Source organism: Carcharhinus amblyrhynchos, chromosome 7, assembly GCF_965287045.1.
Source record: "Carcharhinus amblyrhynchos chromosome 7, sCarAmb.v2.hapA, whole genome shotgun sequence".
NCBI lineage: Eukaryota > Metazoa > Chordata > Chondrichthyes > Carcharhiniformes > Carcharhinidae > Carcharhinus > Carcharhinus amblyrhynchos.
Window position 1 is genome coordinate 109,544,303 of NC_137330.1, and position 17,960 is coordinate 109,562,262.

A 17,960-nucleotide genomic window follows, 5' to 3' on the forward strand; every position below is an offset into this window, starting at 1 on the left:
TAATACATAATAGAATTGTCTGAGAGAGATTTTACACGAAGATAAAGGGGGGAATTTTAACCACACAGGATGGGTAGGTGGAGGGGAGAGGTGAGTGGGAAGCAAAAAATAAATTGAAATCTCAAACCCAACTCCAGCCCACCCACTTCCGGTTTTACTGAAGGTGGTTCGGGGGCGGGTGACCAATTCATTCACTCACAGGGGGCAGGTCAGTTAGTAAAAGCTCTTTAGGAAGCTGGGCACTTCTATTTTGAGAGGAATTTTATCTTCACTGCACGGAAACCAATTGTGTTGGGCTCAGAAACTAGCAGGGTAAAGGAGAAGAGAAGGGCTCCACAAGGTAAGTGTATTTACAGCAAAAGCAGGAGTATTCCCCCCACTGCCGCCCATGATTTCCAACTGCCCCCTTGATCTCCAATTCTCCTCCACGATTTCTGAGGGTCTCCCCAATCCCAGCGCCCCCCCCCACCCCGATCTCTGACCCTCTACCCCCTCACAGAACAAAGAACAGTGCAGCACAGGAGCACGTTCTTCAGCCCTCCAAGCCTGCGCCAATCACATTTATCTATCTAAATCAACCGCTTACGTTCCTCTATTCCCAATTTGTTCATATGTCTATCAAGATAAATCTCAAATGTCACTCATGTGTCTGCCTCAACCACCTCAAATGGCAGTGCATTCCAGGCCCCCACCACCTTCTGTGTAAAAATCTCCCCCCACATATCTTCACTGAATCTTCCCCCCCTTGCCTTGAACTTGTGTCCCCTTGTAGTTGTCATTTCTGCCCTGGGAAAAAGCTTCAATACCTCTCATAATTTTATAAACTTCTACCAGGCTGCCCCTCAACCTCCATCTCTCCAGGGACAATCAATCTCTCCTCATAGCTGATACCCTTCAAACCTTTTCTGCACACTCTCCAAAGCCTCCACATCCTTCTGGTACTGTGGCGATCAGAGTTGAATGCACTATTCCAAATGTGGCCTAACCAACGTTTTATACAGCCGTAGCACAACTTGCCAACTTTTATACTCAATACCCCCTCCTCCCAAAACAATCTCTGACAGCCCATTCCTGCAGTTTCCAACTCTCCTGCTCCCATAGTCCCTGACATTCACCCCTCCTCCCCCCTACCCCCTGCCATGCCCACCCCAGCCCCCAGGATCTATGACACCCATCTCCTGGCCAGTACATAACACATCAGGGCCAACTTCACTGAAAGTGATGGAACAGCTAACACCTTGCTTTGAAACCTGGCGTATTTTAGAGAAAAGCTTTCTTATTTTGCTGTTGACTGCCAGAGAATGTGCTCCTTTTCTTAGGTAATGAAAAAGAAGGAAGAGCCCTTCAGTGCCTGGAACTCATGCCTCCACCACATCACTTACCTAGCACTGGCTCACATTCATCGAGGTCAGTAACAATATCTCTTCATTTGACATTTTAATCTCTTTAAGTTATTAGATTTTTTTAAAAGTTTATTTATTAGTGTCACAAATGGGCTTGCATTAACACTGCAAATTAAGTTACCGTGAAAATTCCCTAGTCTGAGGATTCAGGGTAAACCATTTAGGATGGAGGTGAGGAGACATTTCTTCACCCAAAGAATGATGAGCCTGTGGAATTCATTATCACAGGAAGTAGTTGATGCCAAAACATTGAATTAATTCAAGAGTCAGCTGGATATAGCATTTGGGGCGAATGGGATCAAAATTATGGGGACAAAGCAGCATTGGGCTATTGAATTGGATGATCGAAGGACTCCTATCTTTTATGTTACCACGCTCCGGCACCTGCTCAGGTACATTGAAGGAGAATTTAGCATTGCCAATGTGCCTAACCAGCACGTCTTTTGGACTCTGGGAGGAAACCAGAGCACCTGGAGTAAACTCACACAGACAAGGGAGAACATGCACATAGACAGTGACCAAAGCCGGGAATCGAACCCAGGTAGCCCTGCAAGGCAGTAGTGCTAACCACTGTGCTACAATGGGTACATTGCAGCAAATCCAACATAAAACAAATTTCTGACTTGTGTCAGTGGATCTCCATCACCAGCTGGCAGGAGAAGAGGGAGACCATCCTGATCATTATTTTCGTTATTCTCCAGTTTTCTGTCCCCCATAACTGACGGAGTAGCCAGTTCGTTGAGGTACAGTTCCACTGATACCTTCAAGTACTGTGAATATTGCTAACAAGGACAATCCATGGAGGGCATCAAAACTGAACCCAATCCAACCTCTGCAGTCAAACTGAATCCAACCCCTGCAGTCAAACCCAATCCAGTCTCTGCAGTCAAACCCAATCCAGACTCTGCAGTCGAACCCAATCCAGTCTCCGCAGTCAAACCCAGTCTCTGCAGTCAAACCCAATCCAGTCTCTGCAGTCAAACCCAATCCAGTCTCTACAGTCAAACCCAATCCAGCCTCTACAGTCAAACCCAGTCTCTGCAGTCAAACCCAATCCAGTCTCTACAGTCAAACCCAGTCTCTGCAGTCAAACCCAATCCAGTCTCCGCAGTCAAACCCAATTCAGTCCCTGCAGTCAAACCCAATCCAGTCTCTGCAGTCAAACACAGTCCAGTTTCCAAAATCAAATCTAATCCAATGCCCACAGTCAAATCCAATCCCATCCCAACAGTCAACTCAGATCTAATGCCGACAGTCAAACCCAATACAGTCCTTATAATGAGACCCAATTCAACACCGACTGTCAAACTCAATTCAATCTCTACAGTCAAACCCAGTCCATCGACTACAGTCAAACCCAAACTAATGTCTCCAGTCAAACTCAATCCAATGCCTACGGATAAAACCAATCCAATCCCTAAATCAAACCCAATCCAATCCCTAGTCAGACAAATCCAATCCCCACAGTCAAACCCAATCCAATCTCTACAGTCAAACTCAATCCAATCAGGTGGAGATGCCAGCATTGGATTGGGGTGGGCATGATAAGGGCATAATACCAGGTTAAAGTCCAACAGGTTTATTGGGAATCACGAGCTTTCAGACTGCTGCTCCTTCATCAGGTGAGTCAACATAAAGTTTTCGCCTTTATGCTTTTTCAACTTGCTTGCTTAACCATCGATGTTTTCATCCAAACTTACAATTTTTCTTCTTTGGGATATATTTTAGTCGGAAGGAATTGAATATCTCCTTAAACAACTGTCCTACCTTTCAGCCTTTCTCCCCAGTCCATTAGCACCAAGTCTGTCCTCGTGCTTACGTAATTACCTTTGTTTAACTCCAGATTGTGAATATGGGACTCCAGTTTCTTGCTCTCAAACCAAATTGAAATTCTACCACTCTATCATCATTCTTCCCTAAGGGATCCTTAACTATATGGTCATGAATTAATTCCTGCTCATTAAACATATCAAATTGAGAATAACCTTCCAAATTAAAATACAGTCAAACAAAATCCAATCCTTATAGTCCAACCCATCCAATTCGTAAAGTCAATCAAAATCAAATCCTCAATCAAACCCAATCTAATCCTTATAGTCTAACCCAATCCAATTCATGCTATCAAAATCAAATTCTCAGTCAGACTCAATCCAATCCTTACAGTCAAACTCAATCCAATCCTTACAGTCAAATCCAATCTAATCTTTATAGCCAAACTCAGTCCAATCCTTACAATCAAACCCAATCCAATTCCTAAAGTCAAACTCAATCCAATCCTTACAGTCAAACCCAACCTAATCCTTACAGTCAAATCCAATCCAATCCCTCCAGTCGAACCCAATCCAATCCTTACAGTCAAATCCAATCCAAGGCCTCCAGTCAAACCCAATACAGTCAAACAAAATCCAATCCTTATAGTCCAACCCAATCCAATTCATACAGTCAATCAAAATCAAATCCTCAGTTGAACTCAATCCAATCCCTGTAGTCAAATTCAATCCAATCCCTGTAGTCAAACTCAGTCCAATCCTTACAGTCAAACTTAATCCAATCCTTAGAGTCAAACTCAATCCAATCCTTGCAGTCAAACCCAATCCAATTCTTAGAGTCAAACTCAATCCAATCCTTACAGTCAAACCCAATCCAATCCCTACAGTTGAACTCAATCCAATCCCTACAGTCAAACTCAATCCAATCCCTACAGTCAAACTCAATCCAATCCTCACCTGGAAAGGAATGGTTTGATAGAGCAGACGCAGTACGGATTTGTTAAGGGGAAGTCGTGTTTGATGAATTTATTGGATTTCTATGAGGATGTGACTAGTGCGGTAGACAGAGGGGAACCGGTGGATGTGGTGTTTCTAGATTTTCAAAAGGTAATTGATAAGGTGCCTCACAAAAGGTTGCTTCAGAAGATTAGGGTGCACGGAGTTGGGGGTAAGGTCTTAGCGTGGATAGAGGATTGGTTGTCTAATAGGAGGCAGAGAGTTGGTATCAATAGGTGCTACTCTGATTGGCAGTTGGTGACTAGTGGAGTGCCACAGGGATTGGTGCTGGGGCCTCAGCTATTTACCATTTATATAGATGATCTGGAGGAGGGGGCTGAGTGGAGGGTGATGAAATTTGCTGATGACACAAAGATGAGTGGAAAAGCAAATTGCACGGAGGGTGTGGAAAGTCTGCAGAGGGATCTGGATAGGCTGAGCGACTGGGCAAGGACCTGGCAGATGGAGTACAATGTTACAAGTGTGAGGTTATCCACTTTGGCAGGAATAATAGTAGGAGGGATTACTATTTAAAGGGCGAAAAGCTGCAGCATGCTACGGTGCAGAGGGACCTGGGGTCCTTGTGCATGAGTCGCAAAAACCCAGTCTGCAGGTGCAGCAGGTGATCAAGAAGGCGAATGGAATGCTGGCCTTTATAGCAAGGGGGATAGAATATAAAAGCAGGGAGGTCTTGCTGCAACTGTACAGGGCACTAGTGAGGCTGCAGCTGGAGTACTGTGTGCAGTTTTGGTCGCTGCACTTGCGCAAGGATATTTTGGCCTTGGAGGGAGTGCAAAGGAGGTTTACTAGGCTGATACCAGAGATGAGGGGGTTGGACTATGAAGAGAGACTAAATAGACTGGGTCTGAACTCGTTGGAGTTTAGAAGGATGAGGGGGGATCTTATAGAGACGTGTAAGGTAATGAAAGGGATGGATAGGGTAGAGGTAGAGAGATTCTTCCCGCTTAGAAAGGATAGCAGGACTAGAGGGCACAGCCTCAAGTTAAGGGGTGGGGGCAGTTTAGATCGGAGTTGAGAAGGAACTTTTTCACCCAAAGGGTGGTGAATCTCTGGAATTCGCTGCCTGTTGAAGTGGTGGAGGCTACCTCGCTAAATATATTTAAGTCACGGGTAGGTAGGTTTTTGACAGACAAGGGAATTAAGGGTTATGGGGAGAGAGCGGGAAAGTGGAACTGATCCACTTCAGATCAGCCATGATCTTATTGAATGGCGGGGTAGGCTCGAGGGGCTAGATGGCCTACTCCTGCTCCTATTTCTTATGTTCTTATGTTCTTACAGTCAAACACAATCCAATCCCTACAGTTAAACCCAATCTGAACTCCATAGTCAAACCCAATACAATCCTGTAGTCAAATCCAATGAAATTCCTGCAGTCAAACACAATCAAGACTCCACAGTAATACATAGTCCAAAATCAGCAGTCAAATCCAAACTAATGCCTACAGTCAAACCTAATCCAATCCCTACAGTCAAAACCAATCTAAATCTGCAGTCAGCCCCAATCCAATCTCTACCGCAAAACTCAGTCTTTTACGCGCATCCAAGTCCAATCCAATTCCTTGAACAGAGCCCAGTACAGTCATGTCACAATGCTCACACTCACTCGCAGGAGTCACTGGGACAAGTTTGTGGGAACTGTGGTCAGTTTTGGCCTCCTGAATCCTAATATTGAAGCTAATCATGGCGTTCCTACATTGCCCAAATACCCAGGCCAGAAGGTAACTGATGACGGAAGCCTTAGGAGAGGAAGGGAAGAGCAAAGAGAATAGGGCAGTTAGATTTTCTTGTAAGTGAAAGAAATACTTTAGAATTCACTGTTCACTAATTATCACATTTGCACAAGCAATGTCTGAACAGGTATAAGTACGGTATAGTGTACTCTGGAAAACCTATAATAAAGGAGACTCAGCCTGGTTGAAAAAAAATTGGTCACATTTATCAACCTTTAACAGTTTGTTAATTTGTTTGAAAATTCATGACTTATGTTCAGCGATTTGGTGTTTTGTGGTCTGTATATTTCTTTCCATCTTCCTGAAGGTGCTGGCTCTGCGTGGGAAGAAGGAGTGTTTCTCTCTATATAATGATGAGGCACTTTTCTTTCAGGTTTCTGGCATCAGAATATCCTGCGCCAGATAAAATCAAAATATTTTGCAGTTTCTGCTTTCCCTTTAATGGTTTATGTAGAAGAGTGGGATGAGATGCAGAGGTACATTAGGAATTCATGTAATGCTTTGTAGAACAAAGAACAGTACAGCACAGGAACAGGCCCTTTGGCCCTCCAAGCCTCTGCCGATCACGTTGTCCTATCTAGACCAACTGCTTATATCTCTCCATTCCCCATCTGTCCATGTGTCTATCTAGATAAGTCTTAAATGTGGCTCATGTGTCTGCCTCAACCAGCATACTTGGCAGTGCATTCCAGGCCCCACCACACTCTGTGTAAAAAACTTCCCCCGCACACCTTTACTGAACTTTCCCCCCTTACCTTGAACTTGTGCCCCTTGTAATTGTCATTTCTGCCTTGGGAAAAAGCTTCCAACTGTTCACCTTATTCATACCCCTCTTAAAAGGGGAAATGGGGAACATGTTTGGGGTGTGGGATTCTACTTTTATAATGGGCACCCCAATCTTGAAAAGGTCACAGTGCTGGTGGGCTGCCCCATCAACATTCTGTCATAAAACCCAATCTCCAAACGCTTTTCAACTATTTCCTTCACAATAGGGCAGAGAGTGCGGCCATTTGGGGCTGGCGGTTCTAACACAGTTTTTTGTGCCCACTGTGCCACTCTTACAAGAATTGGGAAAAAATCCACCCAGTCAGTTGACAATCAGATGCAGACATGAGGTGAAGAAAGCTTCGGGAACCATAAATCCAATGTCTCCTGTTCTTCTCAAGCAAACAGCAACCCTCAACTACTAAAAAGTAGCACACAATGGCATTGGTCTACATTATCCTGTTGATTACTACTTTTGTGTATCTCAAACTAAAAAAAAATTTAACACATATAATCCTGTATCCTGATAACTAACTTGGACCTGCTGTGATTCCCTCTACATCTGAAAGGACCATCAACATTCCCATATGGTCACAACCAGGTATCTGCATCCCCAAATTAAGTGGCTTAGAGTCAGTTTGATTTGAGTCGATTTACTATTGTCACATATATTGGAATACAGTGAGAAGTATTGTTTCTTGTGTGCTATATAGACAAAGCATACTGTTCATAGAGTACAGTAAGTAGTCTCACATATCCTGGTTAAAGTCCAACAGATTTATTTGGTAGCACACCCTTTCAGAGAGTTGCCCCATTCATCAGGTGAGTGAAGAGTTTAGTTCACAAACAGGGCATATAAAGACACAAACTCAATTACAAGATAATAGTTGGAATGCATACTACATAGGGGAGAAGGAAAGGACAGGGTGCAGAATGTAGTGTTACATTTTTTGGCTAGGGTATAGAGAAAGATCAGCTTAATGAGAGGTACAAAGAACAAAGAACAACCCAGCACGGGAAACAGGCCCTTCGGCCCAACGAGCCCGCGCCGCCGCATCACCCTACACCTATTCTACCCTGCATGTCTACGAATGGGACCCTACTCAGTCAGATTCAGGGAAGAAATAGTGTCAATTTGGTAGAAACCGATTAGCCTAAGAGCACATCTTTGGGGTGTGGGAGGAAACCGGAGCGCCCGGAGGAAACCCACGCAACCACAGGGAGAATGCGCAAACTCCCACAGACACAGGCCCAAATCCATGTGTCTGCACAGCCAGCAGTGCTAGTCACTGAGCTGTTGCGGCGCCCGTCTACCAGTCCAGGATCAAGCACACACACCGACATGAAGTACTAGGCCACTCCCGGACTTCCAAGAGCAGCCCACGCACGACCCGCCGTGTGCATGCCCCTCGTTTGAAAACGAGGTGGACCTCCACCTGCGGAATAAAAGACAAAAAATATTAATCATACAGCCTGCCCTTCCGGTGTCTCCCAAGGTTTAACCCTATTTAATAGCCCCTACCATATCCCTCCATTCTCGTTTCACTCATGTGCCTATCTAACTGCATCTTAAACGAGTCCAACGTTCCTGCCTCCACCACCCTACTCGGTAGCGCATTCCAGACCCCCACAACTCTCTGCGTAAAGAACCTTCTTCTCACCTCCAAATTATACCTCCCCCCCCTCACCCTTAAATGATGACCTCTCGTGTTCGTACCTAGTCTAGGGAGCAGTCTCTCACTATTAACTCTATCTATTCCCTTCAGTATCTTATATACTTCTATCATGTCCCCTCTCAATCTCCATCTTTCCAAGGAGAATAGCCCCAGTTTCTTCAATCTCTCCTCGTAACCCAGTCCCCCCATGCCAGGCAACATCCTGGTAAACCTCCTCTGCACCCTTTCCAGAGACTCCACGTCCTTCCGGTAGGTCCATTCAAAAGTCTGATGGCAGCAGAAAAGAAGCTGTCCTTGAGCAGATGTAGTCTCTTTATTTCTCACTAGTCAGTTTATTTACTTCATTCATTCATTCCCTAATCTGCAACAGTAAAACTAAATTCTGGTGCATTTCACCTCGCTTCAGTCACAATGCAAAGATCTTTGTTTTAATTCTAAGCCTCGAATGTGCCAATTTAACCCATAAACAAGGTATTCTCTTGAAATTACTTTCTGATTTTAACACTGGGTGAATGTCTTCATTAACATAACAGACAAAGGAATTTCACACAAACGTGCTAAGTGTTTCTAGGCTTTTATCACACAAGAGTAATTTCAAGCAGTCAGCATGAATGAAGGTATGTCGGTCTGAGTAATTCCCTGTTATTTTTCAGTATGTCTCTAACATAACTGTAGAATTATTACAAAGCTGTATCAAACTCTATTTCTCGCTGTATCAGATTAGGGTGTGTTTTTTTTTGAAAGCACTGTCTAAATGGTCTGAAAACTGTTCAAGGAAAGAAGTCACAGTTCTCTTAGCAGTGCGAGTTAGGGAAGGAATAATCTGTCAGGGCTCCCAGTATCCAGCAACACCCTGATAAAACTCTGTGAGCGTATGTGCATCAAGGGAGGATGAAATTCACTTCAGCTACAATCACAGAATAGCGTGCCAACAATTTACCATCGAGGCTTGCCCATTAATAATGGCCACTTCGACAAGGTACTTGAATGCAAACCGAAACTCGTGAAACCATATCTGAAGAAAATGTCACAGTTTTCAAAGACAAAAAGACAAGGGGGTGTCATAGAATCCCTACTGTGCAGAAGGAGGCCATTTGGCCCATTGAGTCTGCACTAACACCAATCCCACCCAGGCCTTACCCCCACTTAGTTACCCTATCACTTTTAACCTATCACATCCTGGGTCACTGAGGGTTAATTTGGCATGTCCAATCAACCTAACCCACACATCTTTGGAGTGTTGGTACATTCTCTGCGTGGGTTTCCTCCGGGTGTTCTGGTTTTCTTCCACGCTCCAAAAATGTGCAGGTTAGATTGCTTGGCCATGCTAAATTGACTCTAGTGTCAGGACGATTAGCAGGATTATGGGAATAGGGCCTGGGTGGGATTGTAGTCCATACAGACTCGATGGGCTGAATGGCCTCCCTCTGCACTGTAGGGATTCTATGATTCTATGACTTAAAATAACCAGGTTGACACCTTCATTAAATCATCACATACCAATTTTAGCAGTTTCTTATTGTCTGTTGTAATGTGAGTAAAAGCCTTTCACTATGTTGACATGAATGTCTTTAATATAAAATTACATAGAAGCTTGACATGACAAATAACTGTATAGGATGCACTGTGAAACAAAAATAATGAACTAATGTTTCATTTGGACCGCAATAAAAGGTTCTCAGCAAAAAAAACTTCTGTTTTTAATGCCAGAGCAATTACTCCTTGGAAGACACAAAGAACAGCACACGGCCATTGGTGGAATTTTGTAATATGCTGCACAGTCCACAACTGTTGAGTTTACTGGTGTCACAAGTGGGCTTTACATTGACACTGCAATGAAATCACTGTGAAAATTCCCTAGTTGCCACACTCCGGCACCTGTACGGGTACACAGAGGATGAATTTGACATGGCCAATGCACCTAACCAGCACATCCTTCGGACTGTGGGAGGAAACCAATGCAAACGGGGAGAGAACGTGCAGACTCTGCATGGACAGTCACCAAAGCTGGGAATCGAACCCTGGCACTGTGAGAAAAGAGCTGACATTTTGAGTGCAGATGACTTTTTGCTTTGACAAAGTGTCATCTGGGCTCAAAACATCAGCTCTTTTCTCTCCTTGCAGATGCTGCCAGACCTGTTGAGATTATCCAGCATTTTCTCTTTTTGATAAGAATGTTATCCCGGCTTGGGGGCAGTGTAAAATCAGAAAAATCGGAAGTGTAAGCCAACCTAGCGACTCAGAAGCTTCAAACCCAGTTTTTTTTTGAAAAAGATAAGTACAATTTCTACAAAGTTGCTAACTAAAATTTAAATGATGTGGGTCAGACAGTTTTTAAGTCTGTCACAATATTCTGTAGGTAGCAGATAACCTTTTCTCCCCTTTCAGCCACCCACACAAGTAGAAAAATAAGCTTAAAAAATAATGAGCATTTGCATGCAGCAGTAGTTCTGCTTTTCTTTTCAGTGTAATATAAACACAAATGTTTACGCATAATAAAATGTCATATTATATTCAGAGTTGCTGTTGACACAGTGAAGTGTCTTGAGTGATAATGAATTTCCCCATGGAATTGGGTTGCAGCTGAATAGGACAATACAGCAGCATTAGGTGCAATTCTGCTACACTTTGTTGATCTGTATTGGGTGTAACATTACAACTTGTTTTTGGTTGCAGTGTAATTTTTTTGTTCTGCACTGAATGACACCATTCCTCAAAAATAGTGGCAAAGATCCTCTGGTCCTTAATTTTAGCAGAAAATTTAGCAGGGGCGGAAAAAGAAAAATCTGGTTTTGCACTTGTCCCTAGGCATGAGTGACTGGAGGAATTTCACCAGTGTTTTAAAATTTGCATCCTAAATATTGCAGAACCATAAAGAAAGAACCTACAGTTATGTAGCTTTTTTTTCGTAACCTCAGGACACGTCAAAGTGCTCCACAGCCAATGAAGTATTTTGAAGTTGTGGTCATTGTTATGATGTGAGGAAACACAAGAGGCAAAGTTGTGCACAGCACGACAAGCATAAAAAAACACAATAGCAATTCGTGCAAGGTCCCACAAAGAGAGATGAGAGAAAAAAGCAGACAATAGTTGTAGTGATGTTATTGGAGAGATAAATGTTGGTCAGGATAGCAGAAGAACTCCTTTTCGAATAGTGACATGGGCATCATTTATATCCATCTGAGAGGGCAGATGACGACCTCTTCAATGTGTAACTGAGGGAGTGTTGCATTGTTGGAGGTGCCATCTTTCAGACGTGACATTCAACTGAGGTTCTATTTGTCCCCTCTTCAGCAGTCCCGTGGGAGAAAGCATTCCGGTGCATTTCACACAGAAGGGTGAGGGAAAAAAAAATAGAAAGCTAAAAGGAATAAAAGAGCCATTGCTGCAAGAGCTTGGAATGAAAGCTTGATTGGAAAGATGGATTTTGTGAGGGCTTAGAGTTGCGTGAGAAGGAAACTGCGCGTGCCTTTTTTCTGATAATAATGAAGCGTAGATTGCAAGCACAACAAATCTCAGCACAGAAAGAGAGAGAAAAAAATCCTCACAATATGAAACTCTTTCATCTCTTTTGCTTATTTGCAGTGACCTTAGAACAGTTCTGGAAAGCAGTGGAACAGTGCCCAGTCCCAGAAGACCAGGCTTTGCTGAAGAAGGTGAGATTATCAATTGAAAACTCCCCCCCTCCAGAGGAAAACAATTAGTACATTCAGCATCAGAGCCACAATGTTCTTATCACTAAGGCCCATTTATCATCTTTTCAGCTGTTAATAACTGAGAAAGGAGGGACACAAATATCGTCACTGAGTAGGTGGGCTGCAGTATCTCAAATGTATTTGCTGCCATTTGGTTAAGTGCTGGAACCTGTTTGCAAGGCTGACAGGAAAGTGGGTGTTGAGTGTTAGCTGGAATTTATTTCAGTTTTAAATAGAATTCAATTATCTCAACTCAACCCTATCTATCAACAGCAGTCTTTTAACAAACTTATCTGGACTGGTTTGCCAAACTGACTGAGAAGATGCCTAATTACTGAGCAAACCTGCCTTATCAGCTTTTAAAACAGGAGAAGTTCAAGCTGCACTTGCCTTGTGCCAGACTTTGTTGGTTGAGCTAACTGCACTGCACTACTTAGCAGAGAAAATGTTTCATATACATTCTTATTCACATTTCTTTGCCCCCCTCTCTCTCCCCCACCCTGCTGTCCTGAATTTGGGATCGCAGCACCTCAGCCAAGTGACTGTTGCTCACGTGCAAAGGTCAACAATGGGCAGGCCATCATCCAACACCGACGGGGCAGAACTGATCCCCTGCTGACGTGCAGATTCGGGAATAATTGAGAGCAGGAAATCAGGCCCACTCCCTCTCCCTAACCCAAGGACATCAAAGCAACCCAATCCAAATTCAACTAACTCGGCATTGGTCACGGTTCAAACCTGAGATCTGGTGCAACTTCGCTCTTCCAGAGAACAGTATAAATGAAGAAGGCCATTTAAATCCTTCAATTGGGATTGGCCCGACAGTCCTGCCATTCCTAACATTCACCTGTTTCTTTCAGTCCTTTTCCCTCCATTTCCTACTCAGAAGTTGAATCATAGAATCCCTTCAGTGCGGAAGGAGGCCATTCAGCCTATCGAGTCATCACCGACCACAATCCCATCTAGGCCCTATTCCTGTCATCCCACATATTTACCCTGCTAATCCTCCTGACACTAAGGGGCAATTTAGCATGGCCAATCAGCCTAACTTGCACATCTTTGGACTGAGGGAGGAAACCGGAGCACCTGGAGAAAACCCATGCAGATATGGGGAGAACGTGCAGTCTCCACACAGACAATGACCCGAAGCCAGAATCGAATTCGGGTCCCTGGCATGCGAGGCAACTGTGTAACCACTATGCCACCCTTATTGTTTTGATTACTCCATTTGGTAAAGAGCTTCCTGACATAAGGAGCAGGATTTTCTGATCGCGCTTGCCCCAAAACTGGAAAATCCCATCCAAGGTCAACGAACCTTTGCATGATCTGCCTCCCTGCCCACTACAATTCCTGTGGCCAGCAGGATGGGAAAATTTCCCCCATTATGTTTCTCCTACAGTCACAATTTAATTTAAAATAATCTTCTGAATTTAATTTTGATATGCCATTAATTACCTAATGCGCCTCCATAAGGTCATCTCTTAGTCACCTCCTTTTGAGGTTAAAATGACTGAGTAAGATGCTTTTTTGGAGAGTCAGTGCAGATTTGATGGGCTGAATGGTCTCCTTCTGCATGTAGAGGTCCTATGGTTCTGTTAGGGGGGAAAATGCACTTAAAATTGGTTGTAATTCAAGGCAGCACGGCCTTGAGGGGTAAAATATGTTAAAAGAAAGTTTTTAAAACAACAATAACAAATGATATTTATAGATCACAAGAGTATTATAAAACAAGCCATACTGATACTTGTTAGGTCAGATGACCAAGAGCTTGGTCGAAGAGATATGTTTTAAGGGCATACCGAAATGAGGTTAAGAGGCATGGGGAGGGAATTCCAGAGCTTGGGACTTACGGCAACTGAAGGCACAGCCACCAGCAATGCACAAGAGGCCAGAATTAGAGGAGTACAAATGTCTCAGTGGATTGAGGGTTGTAGAAGAATACAGAGATGGGGTGGGACCAAGAATGTCATGGAGAGATTTGAAAACCAGGATGAGAATTTTAAAATGAAGATATTACTTGTCCAGGAAACAGTGAAGGTCATCGAGCACAGGAGTGATAAGGGAATGGGACTTGCTACAAATTAAGACATGGGCAGCAAAGATTTGAATGACCTTGAGTTTATGGAGGGTAGAAAGTGGGAGACCAGCCAGGAATGCATTGGAATAGTTGAGTCCAGAGGTAACAAAGGCATGAATGAGGATTTCAGCAACAGAGATGGGGTGGACAAAGCCGGTCTTTGAGATGGCACCAGTATGAATGTCCCTATCTCAGGATAAAATATCATACCAATGTCGCAATTAGAGCTTTATGCAGGAGAGTGATGGAGGCAGTAACTAGGGAGTGAATCTTAGCGTGCCTTTAGCACATCTAATATCACTTCTCGGTCTTTTGGCTAAGATCAAGCATCAGAACAAGCCCAAGATGGGTCTTATCTTGTCAGCTTGGATCTTGCTTGTCTCTCCTGTGGTGACCTCAAATTGGATTCAATTAGAACTTGAATTTGGTTTTTGGAGCAAGCACGGAATGGATTTGGGTTTGCTATTCCGCTCTGGGCATTAGCTTTGTAACTTTTAAGAATGGGGGGAAAAAATTTAAAATAAATTTTCATTTCACTGAGTTAACTGTCACTTATTGGCCGGGATATTGGTCTCCCACTGAATGTTGGAAGCTTGCCTGGATTATGTTTCTGAAGATAAAGGCCTGGAAATTGGGCCCTGGGTGTCATCTCCATGATACTGGGGAGTTGTCTGATAAAGTTCTGGGAAATATCCCAGCATTGGGGCAGCTGACAGGGTGGATGGTGGGAGATCAGAGGTGAATGGGAGAGCGGGGTCAATGGGCTGCCAGAAAGTCAGAGTTATTCCTGTAGATCCAGGAGCAGAGCATTCCCACTCCCCCACCTAGCTCCAAAGTAATTGAGTGAAAGAAAACAAAATGAAAACCTAGTGTCTTTCAATGATAATGGGGAGCTGATGGCCTAGTGGTATTGTTGCTAAACTTTTAATCCAGGAACTCAGCTAATGTTCTGAGGACCCAGGTTTGAATCCTATCAAGGCAGATGGTGGAATTTGATAGAAAAATAAGTGGAATTAAGAATCTACTTATGACTGTGAAACCATTGCCGATTGTCGGAAAAACCTATCTGGTTCATTAATGTCCTTTAGGGAAGGAAATCTGCCGTCCTTACCTGGTCTGGCCTACACGTGACTCCAGAGTGACAGCAATGTGGTTGACTCTCAACTGCCCTCAAAGGGCAATTAGGGATGATCTTTTAAAGGATCCACTGGATAGAGTGTGCAGACCTACAAAAACTGACAAGAACCTTTGCCTAATTTTTGCCAAATTTAGCTTTTGTGGGGTAGGGGGGGCGGGGGTGGGGGTTTCTAAAACAGGTGTTAGACTTCTAATTACCATAACCGAGAGGTTACTAACTTCTCAGAAGTTGCTGATTGTGAAATTGGCTGATTAGACCACTTTTGGCCGGGAGGGGATGGGGGGCTGCAACTGGAAATTGAGCTTCTGTCACCTATATTTGCCCAGAGTCATCTGGGCCAACCTTCCCGCTCTACCCTACTAAATGATTTTACAGGATCTTGGCGCTGACTTTGAGATAGTAGATGTGATCGAGTCTCCTGAATTGGGACCAAGAACAGAATTCTCCGGCCATGCTGGTCTAAAAGCTGGAAATTCCCACCCAGCTCAATAGGGTTTCACACTGTCTGCAACCCGCCCGCTAAAATTCCAGTGGCGCAGGGGAGGAAGAATTCCGTCCCAAGTGTCCACGCTGGCAGGAAAGCCAGAGTGTTTCACATAGCGCTGGCAGCATCTGTCAGGCTGGATTCACCCTCCTAGTGAATGCAAATTAATGCATCTCGAGAAACCCACTCGAAAAACAGGTCCCTTCTCCCCTGCTGAGAAAGAACAAACTGGTTGCCCAACTGCCCCCCCCCGCCGCTACATTGACCAGGGTCCCTTCAATGAAGAGGGTCTTCCTCCCCTCCACTCAAATAATAGGTCACTCCCACCCCCATACCACACAAAGGCCCGAGGGTAACCTAATCTGATCTGCCCCTTCAAACCACCCTGGTCCTCAGCCCCATTCACCCCTCAGACCACCACTCAGCCTTCCTCACCCCCCCTCCTCCAGACCCCCACTCAGGACCACCTTCAGGCCATGCACTTTGGCAGTGCCAATGATGCATTGCCCCCAACATCCTGGCCTGGTGCCTTGGGCCCTGAAGGGGAGCGGGGGGTGTCAAAAAGGTAAGTTCAGTGGCTATTTGTTTCTCTATCACTGTCAGGCAGGAAAGGATGGGACCCTCTAGAGCCTGCGGAGTCGGGTGGGCTCAGGCTGGGGGCAAGTGCCTGATCTCATCACTCTGCCCCAGAATGCGGGGTCTCATGGCTGGACTACCTTTTCCAGTTGGCAGACCTGAAGATGACCCCTGACATGGTGAGTTCAGACAAGCCTGTGATCAACATCTCCATTCCTGCCTGTCAACTGTGAACATTTTGATGTGGCCACTTTAAACTCCATGTCCCCGGTCACCCGGCAGGCTTTTAAATCACTGCATCACTCCACTCTGCAGCAGAGATTTTCCTTTCTCTCTGTTAGAAGCAGCAGGTGTGAGCAAACCTATTTGAAGTCCTCTGACAGAGACATGTCAATTTCACTTGTGGGAGCAGGCGGCGGGGGGCTGAGGGGGGGAAGGATGGAATTCCCTTCTCCACAGCTACTCACTCAGCCAAAATGTATTTGTGTGGCTTTTATTTGAAGTCTCTGAGCCTTCCTAGCAAGCTGAATTCTTTGAAATCCTCTCTATTCCATTGAAAACCTTTGATTTATGTCAGTTTCACAGCGCTTTGAAAGAGGTTTCCATTGACAGCTTTATGGATTTTTATTCAGCCTCCAGTCAGCTGTGGTTATTTATCTTCCCCTTCGTGCTTGAATGCACCTCAATTAACCCCGTTGTTCTTAACTGCAATGTTTACAAAGCTGCAAAACGTGATTAATAGTTGTGGTTTATCGAAGGGAATAAGTTTGCAAAAGAAGAAGTGAAAGCACTTAGCTTAGACCCTTAGTCTTCTGAAGGAGAATGGCAACGTCAACCCTTTGCCCACAGCCCGAGCCCACGCAACCCCCAGCACTCTTGGGGGACCCTTCGTTTGCAGCGGGGCAGTGGAAGAGTGACAAGTGGCCACTGGACTTAGAACATAGAACATTACAGCGCAGTACAGGCCCTTCGGCCCTCGATGTTGCGCGGACCAGTGGAACCAATCTAATGACCCTCTAACCTAAACTATTCCAATGTTATCCATAACAGACTTATCTCCCTGACCCTCCTCTGGGCATAAGGTACCTATGATATGGAGATGCCAGTGTTGGACTGGTGTAGTTACAGTAAGAAGTCTCACAACACCAGGTTAAAGTCCAACAGGTTTGTTGGTAGCAAAAGCCACAAGCTTTCGAAGCACTGCTTCATCATCAGGTGAGTGGGATTTCAGTTCACAAACAGGGCATATAGAGACACAAACTCAATTTACAAAATAATGGTTGGAATGCGACTCTCCACAGACAATCAAGTCTGCCGCACTTACGCAAGGATATTTTGGCCTCGGAGGGAGTGCAGAGGAGGTTTACTAGGCTGATACCAGAGTTGAGGGGGTTGAGCTATGAGGAGAGGCTGAATAAACTAGGCTTGTACTTGTTAGAGTTTAGAAGAATGAGGGGAGATCTCATTGAGACATATAAGATGATGAATGGGATGGATAGGATAGAGGTGGAGAGACTCTTCCCGCTCAGAAAGGACAGTAGGACTAGGGGGCACAGCCTAAAGATAAAGGGGGGGCGGTTTAGAACAGAGTTGAGGAGGAACTTCTTCACTCAAAGGGTGGTGAATCTCT

At 44.5% G+C, this 17,960-nt stretch overlaps 2 protein-coding genes across 5 annotated transcripts in view; one reads left to right on the forward strand and one right to left on the reverse strand.

The window, feature by feature from the left end:
- acoxl (acyl-CoA oxidase-like) overlaps positions 1–17,960 on the forward strand; it is a 392,248-nt gene that overhangs the window by 323,244 nt on the left and 51,044 nt on the right. For both annotated transcript variants that reach the window (XM_080192936.1, XM_080192935.1), the window contains exons 16-17: positions 1,320–1,407; positions 11,946–12,016. In XM_080192936.1, coding sequence (XP_080049062.1) covers positions 1,320–1,407; positions 11,946–12,016 — 159 coding nt within the window. The remainder of the gene's footprint in view (positions 1–1,319; positions 1,408–11,945; positions 12,017–17,960) is intronic.
- Positions 1–17,960, reverse strand: part of LOC145345201 (uncharacterized) — a 559,547-nt gene that overhangs the window by 2,840 nt on the left and 538,747 nt on the right. The gene's annotated exons all lie outside the window — the stretch shown is intronic.